Source organism: Cyprinus carpio, chromosome A1 (genome assembly GCF_018340385.1).
Source record: "Cyprinus carpio isolate SPL01 chromosome A1, ASM1834038v1, whole genome shotgun sequence".
Classification (NCBI taxonomy): Eukaryota; Metazoa; Chordata; class Actinopteri; order Cypriniformes; family Cyprinidae; genus Cyprinus; species Cyprinus carpio.
This window is the reverse complement of record NC_056572.1, coordinates 6,891,178-6,914,921: the sequence shown is the minus strand read 5'-3', so window position 1 is coordinate 6,914,921 and position 23,744 is coordinate 6,891,178. Positions and strand designations below refer to the sequence as shown.

The 23,744-nt window shown below is 33.4% G+C and overlaps 1 protein-coding gene and 1 non-coding gene across 2 annotated transcripts in view; both read right to left on the bottom strand.

Moving 5' to 3' along the window:
• Positions 1–23,744, bottom strand: part of LOC109061405 (protein sidekick-1-like) — a 206,867-nt gene that overhangs the window by 116,113 nt on the left and 67,010 nt on the right. The window contains 3 exon segments of the mRNA XM_042729635.1: positions 8,004–8,151; positions 9,210–9,316; positions 11,261–11,417. Coding sequence (XP_042585569.1) covers positions 8,004–8,151; positions 9,210–9,316; positions 11,261–11,417 — 412 coding nt within the window.
• Positions 5,113–5,275, bottom strand: LOC122146727. Its single transcript, XR_006161248.1, has one exon. It is a non-coding gene; the product is annotated as a U1 spliceosomal RNA (small nuclear RNA).

The following is a 23,744-nucleotide window of genomic DNA, read 5'->3' as shown; positions in this document are numbered from 1 at the left end:
TGTAACATAGGCTATTTAATGGCTTTTCTGCTAAATTTAAATAGCAAAACAGTTCTGAGAAAGGTCTGGCTGTATTATAAAATATAATGTTGTCCATAGAATACAGTTCAACATTTCGTTGGGAATCTACCTTCGTTATACATGACAGCTATAGCAACATAGGATATTGACATTTTAGTTTGGAAAACCAAATTAAAAACAAACAAAAATCAATTATTTGAAATAGGTGTTTGAAACCAAACAAGCAGTATGCAGTTATGGTCAATATGATACAGCCCTACAGTCATAACAACTTAAAATCAACATTTATTTATTGTTGTATTCACTTGAAAATGACTTTATGTAGTCCATTTCGTTGTCTAAGTAGTGTGCAAGTTGTGAGAAATTAATTCTTTAATAGCACTTTTATGGTGCTTTCAGGGGCTTTACAGTCCTCTTTCATTGAAATTGCATTGAAAAAAGCAACAAGCACTTTTCCTGTCTACAAAACGTCTCTGTTTTACATGAAAAAAAGTAATACAGGTTTGGAATGACATGAAGGTGAGTAATTGATGACTGAATATTCATTTTTAAGTGAACTATCCTTTAAACTACATAGTACAAGAGTCTCTGCTTATAGTATTTTTATAGTGAAGTTATAATTTCCATTATATAACCATAAAACGTGGTGAAAACTCCAGCTGGAATGATACTATTGGGATCACACACTGCAAGGCTGCTGTTAGCCAGCTCTTTCAGCACTACTTCAACTCAACCTCAATCATTTAAATGAATCTAAGAATATAATTATGTTCTAACAACTCAAATAATGACAAAGATGATGATGAAGTGAGGGAAAAAACGTCCACACCAAATCCTGACGCAATAGCAGACCTCCGAAACGGTGGCCAAAGCCTACAGTAATCTTCAAACAGAGCTCAGTGTTTAAATGCATGAGCCACCGTGTAATGTCAATAAAGTCCAGTCATGGGTGACTGTGTCCACATTTAAATATATAGAGTTCTTTTGTCGACATTTCAGCAAGCGGGTTCATTCTGATTACTGGACACTTTCACAGGCTAATGCATGTACGCATACACAGACTCAAGGTGAAAGAGGAGGAACCATTAGGAACTAAACAGCCTATACTCCGACTTCAATATGGAATAGCTTTTAGGGCAGGAAATGTGAATCAGACAAGCAAACAAGAAGTAAGACAAAAGAGAGAGAAAAGGATAAGCCTCTGAGATCTTTAATGGGCACTGGATGTTGTTCATATGGAGTTCAAGGTGAAATAAAGTCAGGGAGTGAGCGAGAGACAGAGAGAGGACAGACAGGCAGAGAAACCACATGAAAACTTCAAGAATAAGCATTTTAATCTATCTCCTGTAAGGAAAAAAAATCCCTTTGAACTCAGAGTCTTTAATTCCAGCCTCTCCATCCAGGGGAAAAAAGAGGGAAGGGAAAGGAAAATGAAAAAAAAGAGAGAAGCCTCACACTCAGTCCAAAATAAATCCACAGTGAAAAGAAACTCAGCATGGGATTTTTTCACTTTCAGCTTCAACTTTAAAATATAAGATATTCCAGGCCTTTAACTATCACATTCAGGCTGGATTTAAGGGTGTAAGGTGAAGTTTGTTATGTTCTAGACTCATTTTAGCTCATTTTACATATTTAGTTTACTGCAAAATGAAAATTTGGTTATCAGTTACTGTATAAAGGCAACTATTGAATTTCATTGTACATACCAAAACAAACAAAATATTTTCTTGGCTTTTTTTGGATGAACAATCCTTTAGGAGACCCTAAAAATGATAAACATCTACTGTATTATAATCAAATGTTTGTGATTTGTATGTTTCTTGCAATTTTGACACAACAGATAACCTCAATTAATCTGAAGAAGAATTTATTTTTATTTTTTGGTTCCAATTGGTTTAGTTACAGCATTAACCAGCAGATATTAATTGGACAATGCTAACAAACCAAACCTAATAAAGCAAGGTCTAGAGGCATGTTTTTAAACTTCTTTTAACTTTAAAGTCCTTTATGCGCAAGATGCTGCAAAAGAATTGAGAGCAATGGTTAAACACATCCATCTAGAAAGACTTTAAAAAAATACTGGAGTGAACGGCCCCTTAGAAATACCAGATGTGGATGGCAAGAGTGTTTAGAAAACCTGTTTGGAAAGAATAATTACTTTCCTATTCTGATTTGTCCTGCTAGTGGAGCAGAAATCACACATTTATATTCTTTAAAACTAGACCAGCTGTAGCTTTGGTGGTGATTGAGTTAAATCATACACAGTGAGTGCTGATTACTAAATATTTAATAGCAGTGGTGAAATTATTACAAGGTGGTGACAATAGGGGAAAACAGAAGAATAGAGAGCATCATGGGAACGACAGACTAGACAGAGAAATGACAAATTGAGTTTACAAGCCAGGAAACTGTACTTAAATGGAATTTGACTTGTAAAATTGCTCCAAATATCACAATAAATATACCAGTACACACAAAAAGAATGTGAAATGTGAAATATAAAGGTAGAGAAAAGGAAAGCATATTGAATATTGCTCAGTCACGTTCATCATAGAAAATTTTACATCAAAAGCAACATAAAATATGCTGTAAATTGGTCAAATATGCACAGTGTATATACTAAAGGTTCCTGCAGGGTCATTGCATAAAATGAGAAGTTTATGGGATGGAGGACCTTAGTGTGCCCTGGATAAATGTGGCAGGTGCTGAATTCCAGCAGTAAACACTATCCTACAATAACAACAGCAGCAAGCGTTTAGCAGGGATGTTGTTTGGTTGTTAATGAGGGTTACTGTTCTTGTGCATGGTTATTTTTGTCTTTATGGTTATGAAAGTATTTCAAAGAGATGATGACTTGTGTGTGAAGGCATAATGTTTGACCTGTTAGATGTCCTGGAGAAGGTTTTTTTTGTCTTCAAAAAGGGGTTTATGTTCCATTTGTGACGTTTTTTTAATTGTTGGTCTATACAGTATATGTAAGAGGCAGATGGACATTTTTAGCCTGTGCATTATCTCTTGCTGGTACTTTACACCATGAACATTGTTTTTAAGGTCCAGATTTAAAAAAAAGTAACATTTGGCAACATCTACAATAAGGTTCAGTTTATTAACATTAGTTAATTAAGTACTGTATTGTTTAATGTAGGTTAAATAAATTTGTGTCCGTTATTAATTCATATTAATTCACTTAAAAAGGTAAAAATGTATCAGTATAAACACAAATTAACTAATTAATAATTAATACATCCTAATAAAATATTGTTATAAATAAAAATAGAGTATATACACAACCATTCCAAAGTTCGGGTACGTAAATATATATATATATATATATATTTTTTTTTTAAGAAATTAATACTTATTCAGCAAGGACACATTGACTAAAGGTGAAGGTAAAGACACCTTTAATATTACAAAGGATTTCTATTTTAAATAAACAGAACTTTCTATTCATCAAAAAATAATGTAAAAAAAAATCACAGTTTACACAAAAATATTAAGTGGCCCAGCTGATATCAAATTGTCATGTGAAGACTGGAGTAATTGCTGATGAAAACTCAGCTTCAGCATCAAAGGAATAAATTAAATTTTAAAATATAATAAATAGAAAACAGTTATTTTAAATTGGAATAATTCTTCACATTATTACTATTTTTACTTTATTTTTATTAAAGAAATGCAGCCTTGTTAGGCATAAGACACTTTCAACAAAATTGTTTTTTAAAAATCTATCAACCCCAAACCTTTGAAAGATAGCATAAATAGTTAAAGATATTGTGATTGTGCAGATTTCTCTTACCTGTTGCATTAACTAATATTAACAAAATATGAGACCAAAAAAAAAAAAGTCAGTGACTGACCTGCACCAAACTGTTATGAAGGAAGTGTACCTACAGACTATTGAGTAGAAGCTTATGGCAGAATGAATTTCTTCAGTTGTCACTTAAAAATACATCTTCTTTTGATCCTTCCTTATAACAGTACCACTGTTTGCTTCCCTCTTTAGGGCGCACTTAAAGGACTCAACGGTGTTGACAGCTGAGCCACTGATGTTCAGGGTTGTGGGGGTTTGTGTGTCCTTTAAGTCCACAACCATCACTGCAGGCATCGGAGCAGTCAGCTTCCGGTTATTGTGTCACCACCAGGACACCAGCTGCTCAACATGCTGTCCACAGGCAGATCTGTTGCATACCACACTTTAAAAATAAAGACTACAATTAGAGCCCAGCCTCATGCCACTGGAGAAACTTAACAAGTCACACAAGGAACGTTTGGTAACACTTTATTTTAGGGTCTCTTAACTTCTTGCTTATTAGCATGCATATTACTAGAATATTAGCCATTTATTAGTACTAATTAAGCACAAATTAATGCCTTATTCTACATGACCTTATTCTTCATCCCTAATCCTACCCAATACCTAAATCTAACAACTACCTTACTAACTATTAATAAGCAGCAAATTATGAATTTATTGAAGGAAAAGTCACAGTTAATAGTGAATAAATGTTCCCTATTCTAAAGTGTTACCGAACTTTTTTAGTTCTTTAGAATTACATCATCGTTCAGAAGTTTGGGTTTATTTTCAGTGGCGCATTTTCTGATGGGACAATGCAAACTTCAACTTAATGCTCTATTTTTGACTCATTATGAAAGTTTATCATATGCACATATTTTTAGGTCTGGACAGATTAAGTGTTTAAATGATTTTAAAATAGTAAAGCACAAGGACACAAAAAACACAAAAGGAAACTCAATTTGTTAATCGTTCTCTATTTTCTGCGTGCACACATCCAAAGCATGTACAGAGAGCAGCGTCTCAGTGAAAGTGACGTGACATACAGCCAAGTATGGTGACCCATACTCAGAATTCATGCTCTGCATTTAACGCATCCAAAGTGCACACACACAGCAGTGAACACACACACTGTGAACACACACCCAGGAGCAGTGGGTAGCCGCGGCGCCCGGGGAGCAGTTGGGGGTTCGGTGCCTTGCTCAAGGGCACCTCAGTCGTGGTATTGTTGGCCTTAGACTCGAACTCACAGTCAAACTCTCTAACCATTATGCCACGACTTCCCCAAAAAATTTCAGGGGAGAGTGCGAACGTAGTCCGCCACTACCATAAATTATGCAGTCGAGATTCCCACATTTGGGGAATTCGCAGGGGTCAGCACAGCCGGAGTGCAATGGATGAGCCTCGCCCTGGGTGAACCGCCTTCTTGATCATGGTGTCTTCTCTGCCAGACAGCGTGCCATTACCAAACTGAGTTTTATTTTGCATCTTACAACACTTGAATGAACAAATACACACCAAATTAAGTCAAAATGCTCATTTTGGATTGTATTCTTGTAAGCATAGATCACGGAAGCAGGAGGGCTGCCCAGGCCTGGGGCCGGGTTACTTTTGAGGTCTGGTACAAATATGATATACAAAAATACATAGACTATAGGGCAATATGTATGCACAGTTAATAATGAAAAGATTGAAATCTCAATTCAAACACACAAAATCTTATTCCTGAATGACAATGATTCCACTATGTCTAGGAAACCTTTAACATTAAAAACACTGAATTGTCAAATTGTCAGGTTCAAAATCAGTCAGTGTGTTTCAATAAATTTTGGTTTAACTACGAAAGTCTGAGAAGGTTTGTGACAAATGTCAAGTATGTGTGTTCATGTTTGGAAAGCCTGATGACACTGTGGTCCCATCTTTAATGTTCCACTATGTTAGGAAACCAAAAAGCCAATTACATTATCACAATCAGGCAAAGTAGGAAGAGAAACCAGCAGCAAAAAACTTTCAAATGAGGGAGGAATGGAGAGAGCTAGATGAAGGGAAGAGGAGTGTCTGTCTGGAGATCTGAAGTTCAAAGAGTAATCAAGAGGAAAGAGTGAACATGGAAATGAAATTTCATGCAGATGAGAGCAACAAGAAGACAGATTTCAGAACTCTTTTAAAAATCACATGCCTCAATTTATAGTCCAAACACAAGCCAAACTACCAAACTAGACACAAATTATACCTGCAAATAAACAGCTGTGTATTTTATTTATGTATTTATTTATTTATTTTTTACTTTAAATTGCAAATTCAGTTTGGTTTTGGAAGTCTCTGTATTTTCTGTTTTTTAGGAGGTATCTACTAACTGAGACAAGAAGCTAATCCCAGATTTGTTAGAAATGCAAATCCAGCATGTTCAAGCACAAAGAGGGACCTGAAAGCTGACAGCAAGGACAAAATAGAAAACTAAGAAATAGTTTGCAATGAGGTTCAAAATGAATTTAGGACTTTGTAAGAGTTTAAACCTTAAATCTTTAAAAAAATATATATGTTTCACACACAAAGCTATAAAAAATATAAAGTAATATTAAATCAATATTTAAAATAAAATAAAATAAAATCTTCAGGATTTATTTTTATATTTAAGGTATTGCACTTTCACCAATAAGCACAAATCATGTGGGCTCATACACATGGTTTATTCTCTAGTAAAACAACAGCGGTTGAGTAAGTGCAACCACAATCGCAAACATTATAGTCAAGATCTCATGACAGAACACAGACTGGCAGAATGACACTCACATGAAGATTGCTAAACTCCAGCTTACTTGTTTGTCTGTGTTTTCAGATCATCGTCGGCGCTTCCATAATGAAAAGTGAGTGTGTGCGCATGGTTGCCAGATTGCAAAATTTAAGCAAAACACCAGTAAGAAAATGTAACCTTTTAACAGTGAAGCTCTGATTTGGGGGTTTGAACTCTTGATATCTGGCAACCTCACAGATGAAAGCTCAAGCAGAAGAGGCACATACAGCAGTCTGCTACAATATATTGTCTCTTTTTTCGACAATATTGAAAAAAAAAAGATTTTGTTATAGTTTTTATTTTTAAAAATACATTTTAATCTGGTCTTTTATTGTCAATGATATTGCATGTTGGTATAGTAACAGTTATCAGTTATTGACCTTCGTCTCATTTTAGTCCTGGGAAAAAAGCTCATCAACAAACATTTTTCGTCATAATTTTCATTAGTGAAATCAACACTACTCTGCTCACAACCCCTGTGGTAGTTCTGTGTGGGTGTATTTTCGTTGGACACACACAAGTATTTATCTCTCTCCTCTGGATCTTGTTTCTTTGATAGAGTAACGCATTTCACGTACGAGTGGCCTTTGAAATGAAGACCGTCTCATAGGTGCCATGACAACCGCTTGACTGACAGCCGGCGAGATGAGCTATCCTCAGATGCTGCCATGATGCTGGCAGTAAAGCTTGATGAGCAGACGTGTCGACCCTGCCACTAACAATCCAAGAATGTGGAGCATGGCGTCAACAACTGCAGGACATGCCAGTTTCATTTAAATAATCAGTGAATGTCATAAAGCACATCATTGCCGTGGGGGCCAACTGATGCAGTCAGTCTAAAGACACTGTAGACAGTGATTGAGGTAACACTTTCCTCAATGCAAGCATGTGCGTGTGTGTTCTAAACTGTACAGACGAGGGTTGCCTGACTTTTGACAGATTTTTGCGATAGGAATACATTTACATATAATACATTTTGACCGATTGTTGTCAATATATAATAAGTTCACATAATAAGTTTATTTAAAAATGCAAATTCTGTCATCACTAAGTCACTGCCATGACGTTCAAAACCTGTATGACTTACTTTCTTCTGTGGAAAACAAAAATATATATTTAAAAAAAATTACTTTTAGGGAATGCCTAAATTTTGGTCTGTTCTGCACATGAGTCATATTTTATGAAAGAGTGGTCAGTATATTCATCAAAAAGACAAATATTTTATCAAAGAAAGTCATACAGGGTTGGAAAAATAAATGATAGATGTAAATGATGGCATTAGTTTAATTTTTTAGACAAAACCATTTAATGAATAAATTAGAGCTGGTGTTTGTCAATATCCATTGATCTTTTTACAGAACATGTCTCATAAATGTCAAAATGACAACTTACACTCGATGGTTAGGAATGATCTTGATGCCGTCTCTGAACCATGTGACCTGAGGGCGAGGGTAACTAGTAACAGCGGGAGGATTCAGGACAGCGGCCCTTCCCTGAGAGACTGTTTTTCTCTGTTCAAGTTCAGCAAAGTTATCCATGTCTAAGACAGGGAACGAAATAGACAGTGAGAAAGAGATGAACAGGTAGTTGGGAGGTGCAATTTAGTCAGTGAGAAAGAGATGAACAGGTAGTTGGGAGGTGCAATTTAGTCAAAAGAAAAAAAAAAACATGCACATTTAACATCTCAGAATTCTGTTGCACTGTTGGTGAAATCAAAATTTAAAAGAATGAAATGCCATGAAGCTCTCAAAATCAATTTTCAACCTCTTTCATGTAGATCCAAAATAAACTGAATGAAAAAGAACCCAGTTCTCATTGGATTCACATTATAACTGTACTTGATAGAGCATTTTTGGATCAACATTAGTTAGAATCTCATTATTACTATGACTATTATTATTTTTATATGACAAAAATATATACTTTACATATTATAAAATATATTATATACACTGTCCATTATATAAATAGACACATACATTTTTATTATTATTATTATTAAATTAAAAACAATGTTGATAATAATAATAATAATAATAATAGATGTGAATTAGTATTATGTTTAGGGTATTACATATATTAATAAAATTAATAATAATAATATTTTTAATACTGATTTTTCTCATGTAAGATATATTATCATTATTATTATTACTATTATTAATAATATATTTTTTTATTATTATGTGGCAAATGTGAAAATACAGTTAACCTGCAGCACTTTTTCTTTCATTTTCTTAGTATAACAAACTTACAGTATAAAGATTTCTTCACAGTGAAGAATTTGAAGACACTCCAACATTCCTTAAACATGGTAAAATCACTTAACCACATGGCTTTTGTAGCTTTTGCTGTAATATACTTGTATATGTGTCCCATACACCTGGTTTATTTTAAACAGCAAATAAAGTGTAATGGAGTGACAGCATATTTAGAAATTACTGGAGTGTTTCCTGAATGTCACTTTTGGTTCATCCCCTTTGGGACTCCTGCGCTACATGCATATGTGTGTGCTCTAGGTGAGTGTGGTGATGTGTGAAATCCATTTGTGCTTCAGCCTCCCGGACTCCCTTTCTAACAACATACACATGTACTTACAAGCCACGCGAACATCAGCTCTTGTCTGGATCAGCGCTCCCATCCTGTTCCTCACCGCACACTGATATACACCTGCATCCTCACGCTTTAACGACGTAATCGTGTACCTGGAAGAGAGAAAGAGATCTGGGATTTACATAGTGCTTACTTAATGTTCTTGCTGTGCAGTACACACTATACTGCATACTTTTTGAGTGAGAAACAGAGCACTTTATGCAATGATAAATGTTTCAAGTAGTAGTGTACTACATTGTTGTCTCATAAAAACCTCACTGTATGTTTCCAGTTATCAAGTTTCTTTAATCCACCCTCAAAGTATCTTTAAACAAATAATGTATCTTAATTCCATACAGTTCACTACAACATTGAACAATTTTTGCATACCGTTCACCACACTATAGTACAAACCACAGAAATAGTATGAGTAGTAGTGTACTTTGCTGTTTTGAACACTACTCAAGACTTGGCACTTGTATATTACAGTCAAATATGTGTTAGCTGTACCTACAACAACATGATTTCCTCAACCTGTACAATAAACAGTTCAATTAAACAGACAAGAAGTTATAAAGTGGACACTAACAAGTGCTTGGATTTATGAGCAGATGGATGCGAGTGTGTGCTGTTTAACAAGAAAGATTACAAGCCCACAGGGTCAGAGATGCTCAAATCTGTGTTGATTCAGTTTTAACAGATGATTGTGTTTAATGCAGAACTGATGGTTCACATGGACTGAATGTGGAATCAGCTGCACTGATTAAAAAAAAACTGTCAGTTTTTTGGTAGCACTTTATTCTACGTTCCTGTTCCTCATGTACATAATATGTACTTGCTATAGTAATTACAATAACTATGTAATATCTAGGTATTAACCCTGAACCCACCCCTAAACCTTACCCTAACCCTAACCCATGTACTTACCTGATATTATTAAGTACTTTCATAGGTGAGTACACTGTAATTTCAAGTTAGGGCACATTCTGTAAAATAAAGTGCAACCAGTTTGTTACATGTTTTTGTCATGTTCATTATTATTTGTTTCTCTTAAATATTAATATCTATTCAAACACCTTCAACATTATTTAGTACTTTTTTATTTATTTTTTAATTTAATACATATATTTTATTTTATTTCAGCTTAATTTCAATTAACAAAAATGGTTTTAATAGTATTAGATTTAGTAGATAATTATGACAACCCTGTTTAGAACAGAATGAGGCAATTATTAAAATTTTCATGGCAACATTTCAGCCAAACAATTGATGGTAGCCGCTGACTTCCATAGTATGGAACTATAGAAGTCAACGGCTCCCATCAACTGTTTGGTTTTACTCATTTTCCAAAATGTCTTCTTTTGTGGTCAGCATTAAAAAGAAATCCATACAGGTTCATAAGGATGAGTAAATGATGACAGAATTTTCTTTTTTGGCTGAACTATCCCTTTAAAGTCAATTTTTTTAGCTTTAAAAAATAGACCTCATTGCTTATCTTGTAATACTGTTCTTATTATACACCATTTCTTATCTTATTATACACAACTTGGAGGTCACTGTAATAATAATAATGTCTCCGAAATATGAGGGGTCAAAGATGGATGACCAGACATGAGAAAAAGGCCAAAGAAGGGAACAGGACAAATGAGATCCCAAAGGACGCAGCACTGTCTATATTATTTTTTTATACTGTAGCACTATTTTGTGCAGTACAACCTTCGACTCAGAATCCAATGACCTCGTTACATGGGTGCAAAATAAGATAATGGTTATTTAAACCAAAATGCAATAAACAACTTTAAAAATAACATGGAATCAAAATTTGGGATTTGTGGATTGGGAATGTTGTGTTTTGCTGTTTTATACAGCCTTTATGATCTGGAACAGCTCGCTAAAGATCGCATACTAAAGCCCATATTAGTGTTATTCATGATCTTGCCTCAGAAGGATTGTCCCTGTTGCATGGTTTTTGATAAGACATGGAAACAACTCAATCAAATCAATTAAATGTATATGTCTAAGCGTGCAGACAGCAAAGCGTATGTGTTAATTATTACCTGTACTCTGGTGTGTATTTAGTGATGTCTGTGCTGTTTCTTATCCATTTGAACTCCAGCGGCCAGCTGCCCTCAGCCAAACAAGTGAGCACAAGTCTGTTCCCCTCCAGGTGTGTCTGTGCACACCCTGCCTCGGTTTTAAAGTACGGAGCGATGTCTGTAAAAAGAACATCAATAACAGAATGAAAACCCATGCTTAATATTGATATAATTAACAGTTAAACTTCTCTAAATGTGCAAAGATAGCTAATTATGATGCATGAATGAAAGCACACGCTGAGTGTAAGAATAAAGTGCTGAGCATGATATTTCAAACAGTCCAGTCTCACCATAGCGGCCAAATACTACTGTGATTAATGACCAATATATCACCAAAGCTGATTCATCAGCAAATATTTGGCCATTTCGAGACAGATAACTGTGCCTGAGTACATATTTAAAGTACATCTCATTATATGAGGGAAAAATATATCTCTTATTCTCTCATGAATTTCCACTAATATTGGCACCCTTGGTAAATATGAGCAAAGGCGGCTGTGAAAATAAATCTGCATTGTTTATCCTTTTGATCTTTTATTCAAATAATTCACAAAATTCTAACCTTTCATTGAAGTAAAACAATTGAAAATGGGGGGGGGGATCTCATTATGAAATAAATGTTTTTCTCCAATCCATCCACAATTATGAAAAAATTCTTATGAGTAAAATTTCTGAAGTATATTCTTCCATTTTTTAGTACAATGACCATCAAATTTTCCAAACTTCCTGAATATAGTTCCCTGAAAAAAACAAAGAATGTGTAAAAACAAGATTGTTGAGCTTCACAAAATAGAAATTAGTTAAAGCATTGACAATCTGCATTTCCACCATCAGAGCAATAATAAAGAAGTTCCAATCAACTAGAGATATTACAAATCTGCCTGGAAGAGGACGTATCTATATCGTAATATAGACACAGAGGCCAACCTAAAAAGATGCTCAGGACAGTTGACGGGCCACTGCTGCGCATTGTCACGAAAGCTTATCATATGCACGTGTTTTTAAGGCCTTGCCAATTTAAACATTCAAAAAAGTTTTAAGCATTCAAACACAAGATGCGGAAAAGCTCAACTGAGTACTCGCACACCGTGTTCGGTGCGCACGCAGAGAGCAGCGTCTCACAGACAGCAACACCCAACCAAGCTCTCCTGCTCTGGACTGAATTATTTTGTAGTTTTAACAAGAATTAATCCACAGTCAAACCAAATATTACTCAGACTTTTTGATATTTTTTTACTAGTGGGTGCAGGACACTATAGTTAATTTATGAAAGTGAGTATAGAAAAATAAATTAAACTGTGACATATTATACCCAAAAATTCTTCATACAGTGGACTACCAGTAAAACTGATAAAAAATTTGGGACCAAAAATTATTCAGACACTTTGACCTGACCATGTTTTGCTTAAATGTTTTTTTCTTTAATTGCTAATGCAAACTTTTTACACCACAGACTGAACAAAATTAAGCATTGCTTGGTAATTGGTCAACAAAGTATTGATAGTTGTGTAAATATTGTCATACTAACACTTGTATGAATTTTTGGTTGATTGTTCTCCATTACATACCTTTCTTTCAAAGTTATCTGACATTATCAAGATGAATTTGTTCTGTTACAGTTTAACTCTGAGTTCTTGTCATATATTGGGGCCCCACCTCCCCCTTTTTCCTCATTCACCACTGAACTCTGAACCTCAGTACCCCCCCCCCCCCCCAGCTCCCACTAACACACTGGGACCTGCACCAGACACTTTGTACAGCATTGGTCTGCTCACTACCTCATTCAGCGGTTAACAGACCTCATTCAACTACCTCTTCTGTCAGTTTAAATAAAGAACTGCTCTCTGAGATTTTTGACACTTTAATCAGACTGAAAAAGCTCTTTTGCACTCCAATCATTATATCTGCACTGTTTACTTCACTGGTTTGCGCTCCATCTGCCATGTGCTTTTTGCTGCTTGACTTATCTTTCTTTTTGCATGACCTATTTGTATATTTGTATACTTTATATTTTATTATCTGTATTTAATGTTCAACTGTTAGTGTTATCTGTATGCATCAAGGGTCTGATAGTAACACAATTTCAATTCTCTGTATGTATGTACTGTACATGTGGAAAAATTGACAATAAAGTAGACTTGACTTGACTTGATATTGTATTACCATTTTCTAAACTATAGCAAATTAACTGTGATAATGTGAAAAATGTTGAAAGTGTCTGAATAAATTTTTGTCTGACTGTATATTTACTTTTTACAGTAAAGTCTATGCGGTGCTATTTTACATTTGATTATTCGGTTTCTATACCTGGACACCTACACACTTGAAAAAACATAAACATTGAGTAAATAGCACAAATAAATAAATAAAACAAACATATAAATTAAACAATTTCAAACAGGGCCCACTGGTACAACCTGCACTGGGGCCCCGCAAACCCAAGCTACGGCCCTCACTATACTGCTGGATCTTTAATGTTGTTGGCCTATTTTTCTGCAAGAGGTCCTGGACATCTTGTTCAGATACATGGCATCATGGATTCCATCAAATACCAACAGATAAAAAAATTAAGAGTCTGAAATTTTCATCTAAGATGAGCTTTTTTAACAGGCTCCTATTAGAAATTTTATAGAAATTTTAGTTATTTCACTTTAATGGCATAGAAAATGACCTATACATTGCCATTAAAGTAAAATTACTAAACCTACTGTAAACACAGGAGCCTGATAAAAATGCAAATTTTAGAGGAAAATTTTACATTACACTTAAAGACTTCTGCATCTGAACTCTTCAAGTCTAAACCTGACTGACTGGCTAGAAATCTTATAATGGGCCGTGGTCGGATCTTCCATCAGGAACAAACAAACATCAAAATCAACACAAAAACACAATTTAATATGTACTTGCTGAATAAAAGTATATATTTTCTCCACCAAAAAATATTTGTATACAGATCTTTGTAAAAATCTCTGTATACAATACATGGTGCTTTAGGATTTAGGCAAAATAAGGTATTTCAGAAAGCAGCTAGATGTTGCTAATGTTGCTCATACAATCTCAGCTGGATAAAATGACTTCAGTCTGTTATTGTGAAGCTAAAGGCCAATGCCTCAGTGGCTCCCATCACACTTGTTAGTAAATTACTCACCATTTAGCAAACGCTTTCATCCAAAAAAAGACTAATTGCAGAAGCAGCCCTCCTGGAGCCACTAAGAGCTTTGCTTAAATGCACAAAGACGACAGAATAGAAATGTGAAGTATTAACACAATTTTTACATTTAAAAAACCATGAGTGATGTTTGCCCATTCAAAACTAGCAGCCATTCACATCCATAAGGTTACACTTTAAATGTAATTTTAATACTACAAAAAAAAAAAAAAAAAAAAAAAAAAAAAAAAAAATTAATTGTAACATTTTTAGGGGCAACATAATGTTAAAAATACATTTTAAAAAATACAAATTAAAAAAATAGATTCAAAAATAAATTCATAAAAAGTAATAATTAATAACAAAAAATAATTAAAAGTAAATTCTTGAAAAGAACATCTTCAGTAGTTTGACAATATTGTATATATAAATAATTTGGTATTTTATATTTTTTTTATATAAATAACTAATAACTAATTACTATAAATAAAAAAAATAAAAAAATATTATTTATAAATAACTTCATTTCAACCAGTTGCCAAGGCAACATTTGCCATTTTTCTCTCTGTACTTTAAGTAACCTAAACCAAATAAATTAAAACTTAATAAAAACTATATAGACATATAAAAAACAAATTAAAAATAACAAAAACACATAAAAAAAAAATACAATAGTATTTCAGTGGTACTAAAATAACATTGTTGCAACCCACATGCAGGGAAAAAATCAATAGATAAATAGACCAATTTATGAGAAGACAGCTAATTCATGCATTCAGTTTCATTTTTAATAAAATCTTGACGAGCTAGATTAAAAGATTTGCCTTTTTTTATCATGGGCACTCTTATTTTTCAATGACTGATGAGCAAGAATAGCATTAATAGTTATAAAGCATCACAAAATAATAACTAATAACTCTCAAGTTACTATCATTGTTTGGGCCTGAAACTTTGCGCTAACACCTTTAATCTTTATCCGACTGACGATTACAGCATTCATCTCACATGAAAGGAGCTTGGTGCCAAACTTAATGAAGCAAAACTGTATTTCTTCCAGTCCAGATCCAAATACACAATGTGAGGATCATAGCACCCTGTGATCTGACCTTTTTTGTGGTTTCAGTATAATGAGACGGTGTGACAGCCGCATGCACTCCCAGCACAGTCATACAGTTTTGGAGAGTTAAGCGGCCCCCCACCCATAATGCACCAGTCTTTTCCTCTGGCCTTAGGACACAGTTACCCACAGAGAAGATCTGAGCACACAGACAGGTAGAAGCAAGCATGGGTAATCAGGTGGAAGAAATGGGGTGATCAGTGACATTTACACATCAAACACACACACAAACATTTCAGTGAACTCTGGCACAAGCTGTCCACACACACACACACACACACACACACACACTTGTACACGCATACACACATCACACAGATTCACGCAGTGGAAGAGACAGGGTGATCAGTGACATTTCCATAAAGTGGAGGCAGAAGATTCTCAAGGGAACAAGAAACAACATACACACACACACCCCTTTAAAAGTGCCTTGCAACCAGGAAATCTCTCCGTGAAGGACTACAGCTCGCTCAAAAGAACTTAAAGCAGGGAGAGTACGATCTGTGAAATGGAAAGGACAAACATTATTGATAGAATCATCAGTCTGTGTTACCTAAACTGTGCAATCTATATAAGACATGAGAAATGTTATTTGCCAAATAAAGACACACTGTCTAACATTCAAACACACACTTATTCTATTGATGCACTGAAATTAAAACAAAATTGACCAAAGTCTAATATTCTGGAGTTTGAACATGCCGTTTAATTTGTTTTTTATTTAATTTATTCAGTTACTGTTTTTATTACATTTAATTAAATAAATAAAAATGCATTTTCAAAGTCTGGATTTTTTTATTAAAATACATATTTGAAATTTTTTTTAATTAAACATGTTTTTAAAGTAATTTATTCACTTATTATTTGTATTACATTTAATCAAACAATTAACAAATAAAACAGTATTTTAAACTCCAGAATTTCTAATAAAATATTTTTAATGAAATGTAATAAAAATAAGTGAATAAATGACTTTAAACAAAAAAATAAACGAAGCTGCATTTTCAAACTCTAAATTATTTTAGATTTTAAATGTTATTAAAATAATAACTGAATAAATTACTTAAAAACAAAAATAAATGAAGCTGCATCTTGAAACTCAAATTTTCAATTAAATTTATAATTCAATTTTATTATTCAATTATGATTTTCATCACATTTTATACTCTATTTACCTTTCTCTAATATTGTATAATCTAGCTAGCTAGCTAGCTAGCTAATATTATATATTTATATTATATATTTTTTAAATAAAAGCATTTATAATATTTTACACCAGCAAATCTTTTCCTCAAATGGTGTACCTTACAATAACTGTCACATGTATGTTCCTGTTATCCTTATTTGGTCCTTCCTGTGCCTGTCCACATCATGTAAATTTGTTACCAGCTGTGTATTATGCAATTCTGTTTAATGCAGTCCGTTCTGTACTTTAGCATGAAGCTGAGATATGGCTTCAGTATATCAGATTTGATCAGTTTCACATTCAAGCGTCAATGCCAAAAATGACATATTAGAATAGAAATCAAATTGAAGAAGACAGATGTGTGAGATCTCTAATATTGGGTGTTATGCTACAAAAGAAAAGAAAGGAAAAGAACAGAACAGAACAGACTGAGCTTTTTTGCACCTTCATGCTTTTCACACTTTTAGTTTTAGTTATAGGCCCTCTGTTCATCACAATGTGTGTTTTTTTTTTTTTTTTTTTTTTTTTTTTTTTTTTTTTTTGTGTGTGTGTGTGTGTTTAAATTGTGAAATATAAAGACAACCCATCTACTTTCAGTTGGTTTTTTGGGCAGTTCACTGATGTACATTTTACACTAGATTTGTTGGATATCTGGATTTAAAGTTAAATTATGTAAAATACCTCAAATAAATAGTAAGTCATAGAAATTGTATGTATCCAGTGTTATAAATGGTAAACTGTAGTACAGTGTGGTTTTAAAATCAATATTAAATTACAATTTAAGCATAGTGACTGCATCTTCAATGCATTTGAGCACATATTACAGTCAATTTCAAATCTTTTTATACACACATATAGCTGCAGGCACACACTGTGACTCTGCCGGATTTTATTTTTCTTTACAAAGTGGTCAGTTGTCAGCTGCCACCAACAGTTTTCTTCAATCTCAAATGGCTTGACTTGTGATTTAAAGAAACGGAGAGTGTCCCTTATTTTTCTCTGCTGCAGTCTGCACTCTATCTTTAGGAAAAATGTGAACACAAAAACATGGTATATTTCTAAGAATTTCACTAAAAACTGTTTACACTGAAGGAGGAATGTGGACCCTTAAACAACCACAGAGTAAAAATGCTTAGCAAAGCAAAAAGCACTTTGAACATCCCGCCAGACACATGCCTGTATTGGCTAGTTTAAGGAACAAAGACATACAGTAAAAAGCAGTGTAGAAGCAGATTAAATTGTTTTAAATATCCCATCACCCTTTTGTGTTCATGTAGAGATGTTTAGTTACAGCTGAGAGAATTAGCTATTCTTCAGAGGGCAGATAGAACAAATACACAATAATTACTGTTTGCCGCTAGATAAGGAGATTAGCAAAGCATTCAGCACGTTTTTGTTTGCTTATAATCAAATTAAAGTTCAAAAGCATGCTAAATCTGACAGCTCTGAATATGAAGTACTGAACTAACACTGAATGAAGAGAGAGCAAACAAAAATAAATAGAAAGCTGAAAGAAAAGACATACACAAACGCTCGCTCATACAAACACGGTCAGGCATACTAAACACCTAAAATTTCTAAATGTCTACACCACGGACTGTATAATGGGATGACCCTCATTCTATTGTTATTCTTACAGTCTGTACATTTCAGGAAAAATATATTTTTATTTTTTGTTGCTCACAGGTTGATCTTTTATAGCTAGAATGTCTGATTTGAAATGTCTGATTTTAATTTAAACTTTGGTATCTTGGCAAATTTAAGCACATGGTTGAGATTTTTTTTCTGAAAAAAATAAGATTGTTCTCATCTTGCTCTCATGAGAAGAATGTGAGATGCAACCAAAATTGTATATTTAAATGCTTGTATGCATGCTAATTTTCATTATTTTTACTTTTAGATTGCCATTGCCATTATGTAACGCTCAGCTAATTGTGTAAAAAAAAAAAAAAAAAAAAAAAAAACCTATTAATTTAAATGATATATAAAATCTAAAAATAAATATCAGTTTTTCATATTATAATGTTGTAATGCCTAAATTAAATCGCTGTCTAAAAATAGCTTCTAGTTTTTAGCATTTTCATTTTTAATTTATTTATAAAAAATATATATATTTTATTAAATTATTATTTATTAAATGTATTAAATGTATTTAATTAGATTTAAAATTGTAATATCATTGTAATATTTATTTTGGTACATCAAGTTAAACTAACTGAAAATTATGAATGCTGCCTTGGCAACTAGCTGAAATAATAATAATAATAAAAAAAAATTATATTTCACATAATTTTAAGCAAAAAGTCATCGCTCTCTATTTCCTCCAAAGCTGTAGGAGAAACAGCTGAGATATCGAAGACAGCATTTGTGATAATTCTTTACTACAGTTTTTTTTTTTTCAACAAAATCCAAATACAGGCTTAAACATGGCTCGACATAAGATTAAGTTATCAGAGAGTCTTGCAAACACGTGCCCTCAAAAGCAGAAAAGTTATCTTGACAGTCCTGCTGTTTCACAAGGACAACATACCCCAGAAACATCTCGGTGAACTCTAGAAACACTCTTTCAAGTTAAACGAGTGATGAGCTCCATCTAAAAGAGTTACCATTTTCCAAAAGAGAAGTCTCTTGACATGCTGTATTAAGAGTATAACCATCATATATTCCCACAGCACAGATCTCCAGCAAAGCTTTCAGTGGTAAAAAAAAAAAAAAAAAAAAGGTTTCTTTTAACCTTTTCTCAAGAGCATGTCAAAGACTTGATTCTCGCCAATTCTTTCAAGACATTCACCAGGTTAACCTTGTTGTTGTCTTGTCTTCACGTGATGGGAAGATGGACCTCTTTTCATTCATTATTTAGATCGGTTTAGATCAAAAAGCATTCACACCAAATTTATCCTGACGATCAAAACCTCACAAAAGGAAATCTACAGACAGGGAGCATATGGTAGGTAATTCTTTGATATGTAGCTGCAATGCAAAAAAGTGTTATAATTATAATTAAATTGTGATTTTCTCAAGAACTCAATATTAAAAATATTAGATCACTGAATTCTGCAACTGACCAATCAGAATAAAGTATTCTAGGGGGCTGTGCAATAAATAGCCATATATAGCAGGTTTTGATTGAATAAACAAGTTACTGTATGTGCAGCTGCTACAAAGAGTCTCAAAAGAACATAAAGTACAGAACAGGTGCTGACTTGTGTGAGTGTGTGTGTGTGTGTACCTGGTATTCCCTACATTATGGGGACCAAATGTCCCCACAAGTAAAGTAATACCAGAAAAATTTAATCTTATGTTTGTTTTTTGTTTTTTTTAGTTTTTTGAAAATCTAAAACTGCAGAAAGTTTTGTGTGGTAGATAGATTTAGGATAAGGGGAAAGAAAATACAGTTTGTACAGTATAAAAAAAATCATTATGCTTATGAAATGTCCCCATAAAACATGGAAACCATTGTGTGTGTGTGTGTGTGTGTGTGTGTGTGTGTGTGTGTGTGTGTGTGTGTGTGTGTGTGTGTGTGTGTGTCTGTCCGAAAAAAAAAACAATGTATCATGGTTTCCACAAATATATTAAGCAGCACAACTGTTTTCAACACTGTTAATCAAAAGAAATGTTTCTTGAGCAGCAAAGCATATTAGAATGATTTCTGAAGGATCATGGCTGCTGAAAATTCAGCTTTGCATCACAGAAAGAAATTACATTCCTACATTATTTCTTTTATTCATTTTTCAGTCATTGAATTTAGATGTGTATTTCTATTTTTCTGCCCTTTTTAATTAGTTAATTTATAAATTATTTAAAAACAACAACAACAACAACAACAAAAAGAGTAATAAAGTGTACAATAAAGTACAATCAAATCCTTATATTATAATCACATTGCACTTGAATAAACTTAAAGGTGTAATCTGCCGATTGTCCTGCAGGTGACCACATAAATATGTCTTCTTAAGATGCACTTAGGGCTTTACGATTACTCCAGAGCACTCATAGATCTACGATGATTTTCAAGTGCTACTTCAGTTACGATGCTTTTGGGAAACAGACCATAATATTAAGATCAGTCGTACGATCGTTTTTACGAGCCTCTTAGGCTTACGAAGCTTTTGGGAAGCGCAGCCCTGGTTTCAGCCTGTTCAAAGCGCGATAATATTAACGTTTTACTGTCATTATTACCCTTCGTGGATTCAGTCTAATATGGATTATATGTAGCTTACTGTGAATATAAACCATCAGTTTCAGACACGGCAAAGCTAAACTGCGCCTGCTTTCCGAGCTTTGCATTTCAGCACAAGCTCGACATGTTCACGCAGACAGAGACGGCAGAAAGCGCATCCGGTTTATTTTATCTATTTTACAGAAGCACAACGTTTTGTTGATATTCATGTGAGTTTACACAAAAATAAGGGTACACCATTTCGAATGAAATATTAGTCTTATCTGTATGAGTAAAAGTGACGGCGTATTTCAAGTTGTTTCCACTGTTATGAAGAACAGAATGAAATGATCGCACTAGTACTCCACGCATTAACTTCAACATTTTCTGCACAAATGCTTAGATATACGCTTAACAGTGCACTTTTAAATGTTTAAACTAACATTGTAATATGCTTTAAGTGCTCTATTTTTTAAGAAAAATTTATTAATAATGAAACAATAAGAAATATAACTTTTCAATTAAAAACAAAACTGAACTATTTTAATGGCGAGAGAGAAAAGAGACACGGCCTCCAGTCAGACTTGTAAGCTGGTAAGCTGTCGGCCAGGGGTTGTTTTCTAATTAAATGACAAAATTCTTAAGTTTTATTGTGTTGTCTAATTCATTCATTTATTTATTTATTTATTATTATTATTATTATTATTTTATTTTTTTTACATTTTATGGATTCCTCCAATCTCCCACATGGCCAAATTCTGTATACGAAACCGTATTATTTATTTATTTATTTATTTAAAATGGATTCATTATTATTTAAACACATTTTAATTAATACAAAGGAACAATAAAAAGTGATACATTTCTTAAATCGTGGACATAATTTTTGGCATGTCATGGGCTCTGTATATGGGAATAAAATAAGTTAAAAAAGGCCAGATAACGAATAAATATACATGCCACCTTTTCAATCGTTTTATTTTTTATGGCATAATGCACACATCCTTAAATGTAATCTATATATTCCAAGTTAATATCCCATTTTTTGTACGATTTCTAGTTTTTCATGTCGCAGGTTTAGCCTATTATTATTTATTTCTCACAACTTATTTTGTTCAAGGTTTTTTTATTATTATTATTTATTTATTTATTTTTATGGTGTGAGTCAGAGAAAATTTCGACGCAAATAAAGTCTCATGAACGTGCAGCCTTGTACACATAGAGATGTATGCTTGTACAGTGGACCAATGGTCAAGGTCAGGATTTTTTGTTTAAATTAAAGCCCCTTAATACAACATAAAGAAATTGTGTAGTTTTAATGGTTTCAAAATGAATATTTAATAACCATAACATGCAGTAAGAGCCTTCGTGTAAATTACTTTTCTTGTTGTTGTTGATGCATTAGGCTGCAGCCTATATAACTATCTCACGATTTGAAATTAGCTTTCTAAAAATAATGATTTTTAAGGATGTTATAATGTTACATTATAAAGTTATTTTTGTTTTATTTTGTTATTTGATCTCCGTTTACAAAACAAAATATAATTGCAGTCAGTTTGCAAACTGTCCCGTTACGCCACCTGGTGGTAGTTTCGTGAACAACTTTAACACGCGACTGACTTTTAGTTAACGCTACGGCCCTGCGGTGGCAGTACACACGGCGGTATTAGGCATTTTGGTTGGCCACCTACTGTACATTTGAAAATATGCTCAAATAGGAAATAGTAAATTCAAATTGTAATAATATTTCACAATATTACTGTTTTTACTGTATTTTTTTATGACCAATCAAAAGATTTCAATCAAAAACTTACATACCTTAACTACCCTAAAACCTTTGAATGGTAGTGTATTTTTTTATATAAAAGCACTTGAATAAACTGGAGATTACTTTCGTATAGCAAACACACTTACTGTATGCAAACAAAAATATTCAATTAAGATCTGTTTTTAGCACTGAAAGTAACACTCATAGAAAAATACAAGCTACAGTACATCAGGTCAACAATTTAAGTCAAATCACTTGTCAATGGGAAAATCAATGACAGCTGTAAACCAGAGACAGAACTCTGCAAGTTTATCAGATAAGAAAACATCTGTAGAAGAACAATCTTGACAGAACTTCTTACCTAAGATGGACAAAAGAAGTGTTAACTGTCAATGCTTTTATATTTTTTGGAGAGGTTCTTTTGGAAGCCGTTTTCAAAAATCTCAGTTTTCAGTAGACTAGAAAGAAGTTATCTTTTGGTTTTCAGAAATATTATATTAATGTGGATTGAGAATCAGATGCATGACTGTTCAGAGATTTCTAGCCTATCTTTACATGTTCAGTCCTTTTCTCCTCTTATTACATTTCTTCTCCCTTCTTTCATATTTTCCCACTGTTTGCTGGTTTGCAATGCAAGTTTGTTTTGTTTCTTTGAGGTATGACTTCTGAGCGAGAAGTTATGAGTGTAAAATATAAAAATTTCAAATATTTGCAGCAAAAGTCTGCTTGTAAGTTGTAATATCTCTTTGGTAGCAATTACAAATTAAACAGCCAAAACCTTTAAATCCCACTCATTGATTGTGAGCAGATCACCTTTACCTAAAATTTGTTGTACACTATCAAAAAAAAAAAAAAAAAAAAAAACAGCCATACCAAATCAGCATATTTAAAACACTATAGTCAGTCAAAACAGCCTTTTTTCCCAATGTACGAACAATCTCCCAACTCTCAGAATTATTAGAGCTGAGATGAAACAGAAGTACACATGGGGAAGTGCTAATTATTACAGAGACAATAAGTCTGAGTGTTTTTTTCTTGAATTTTCTGACAGCTTGCCAGCTCTCCAG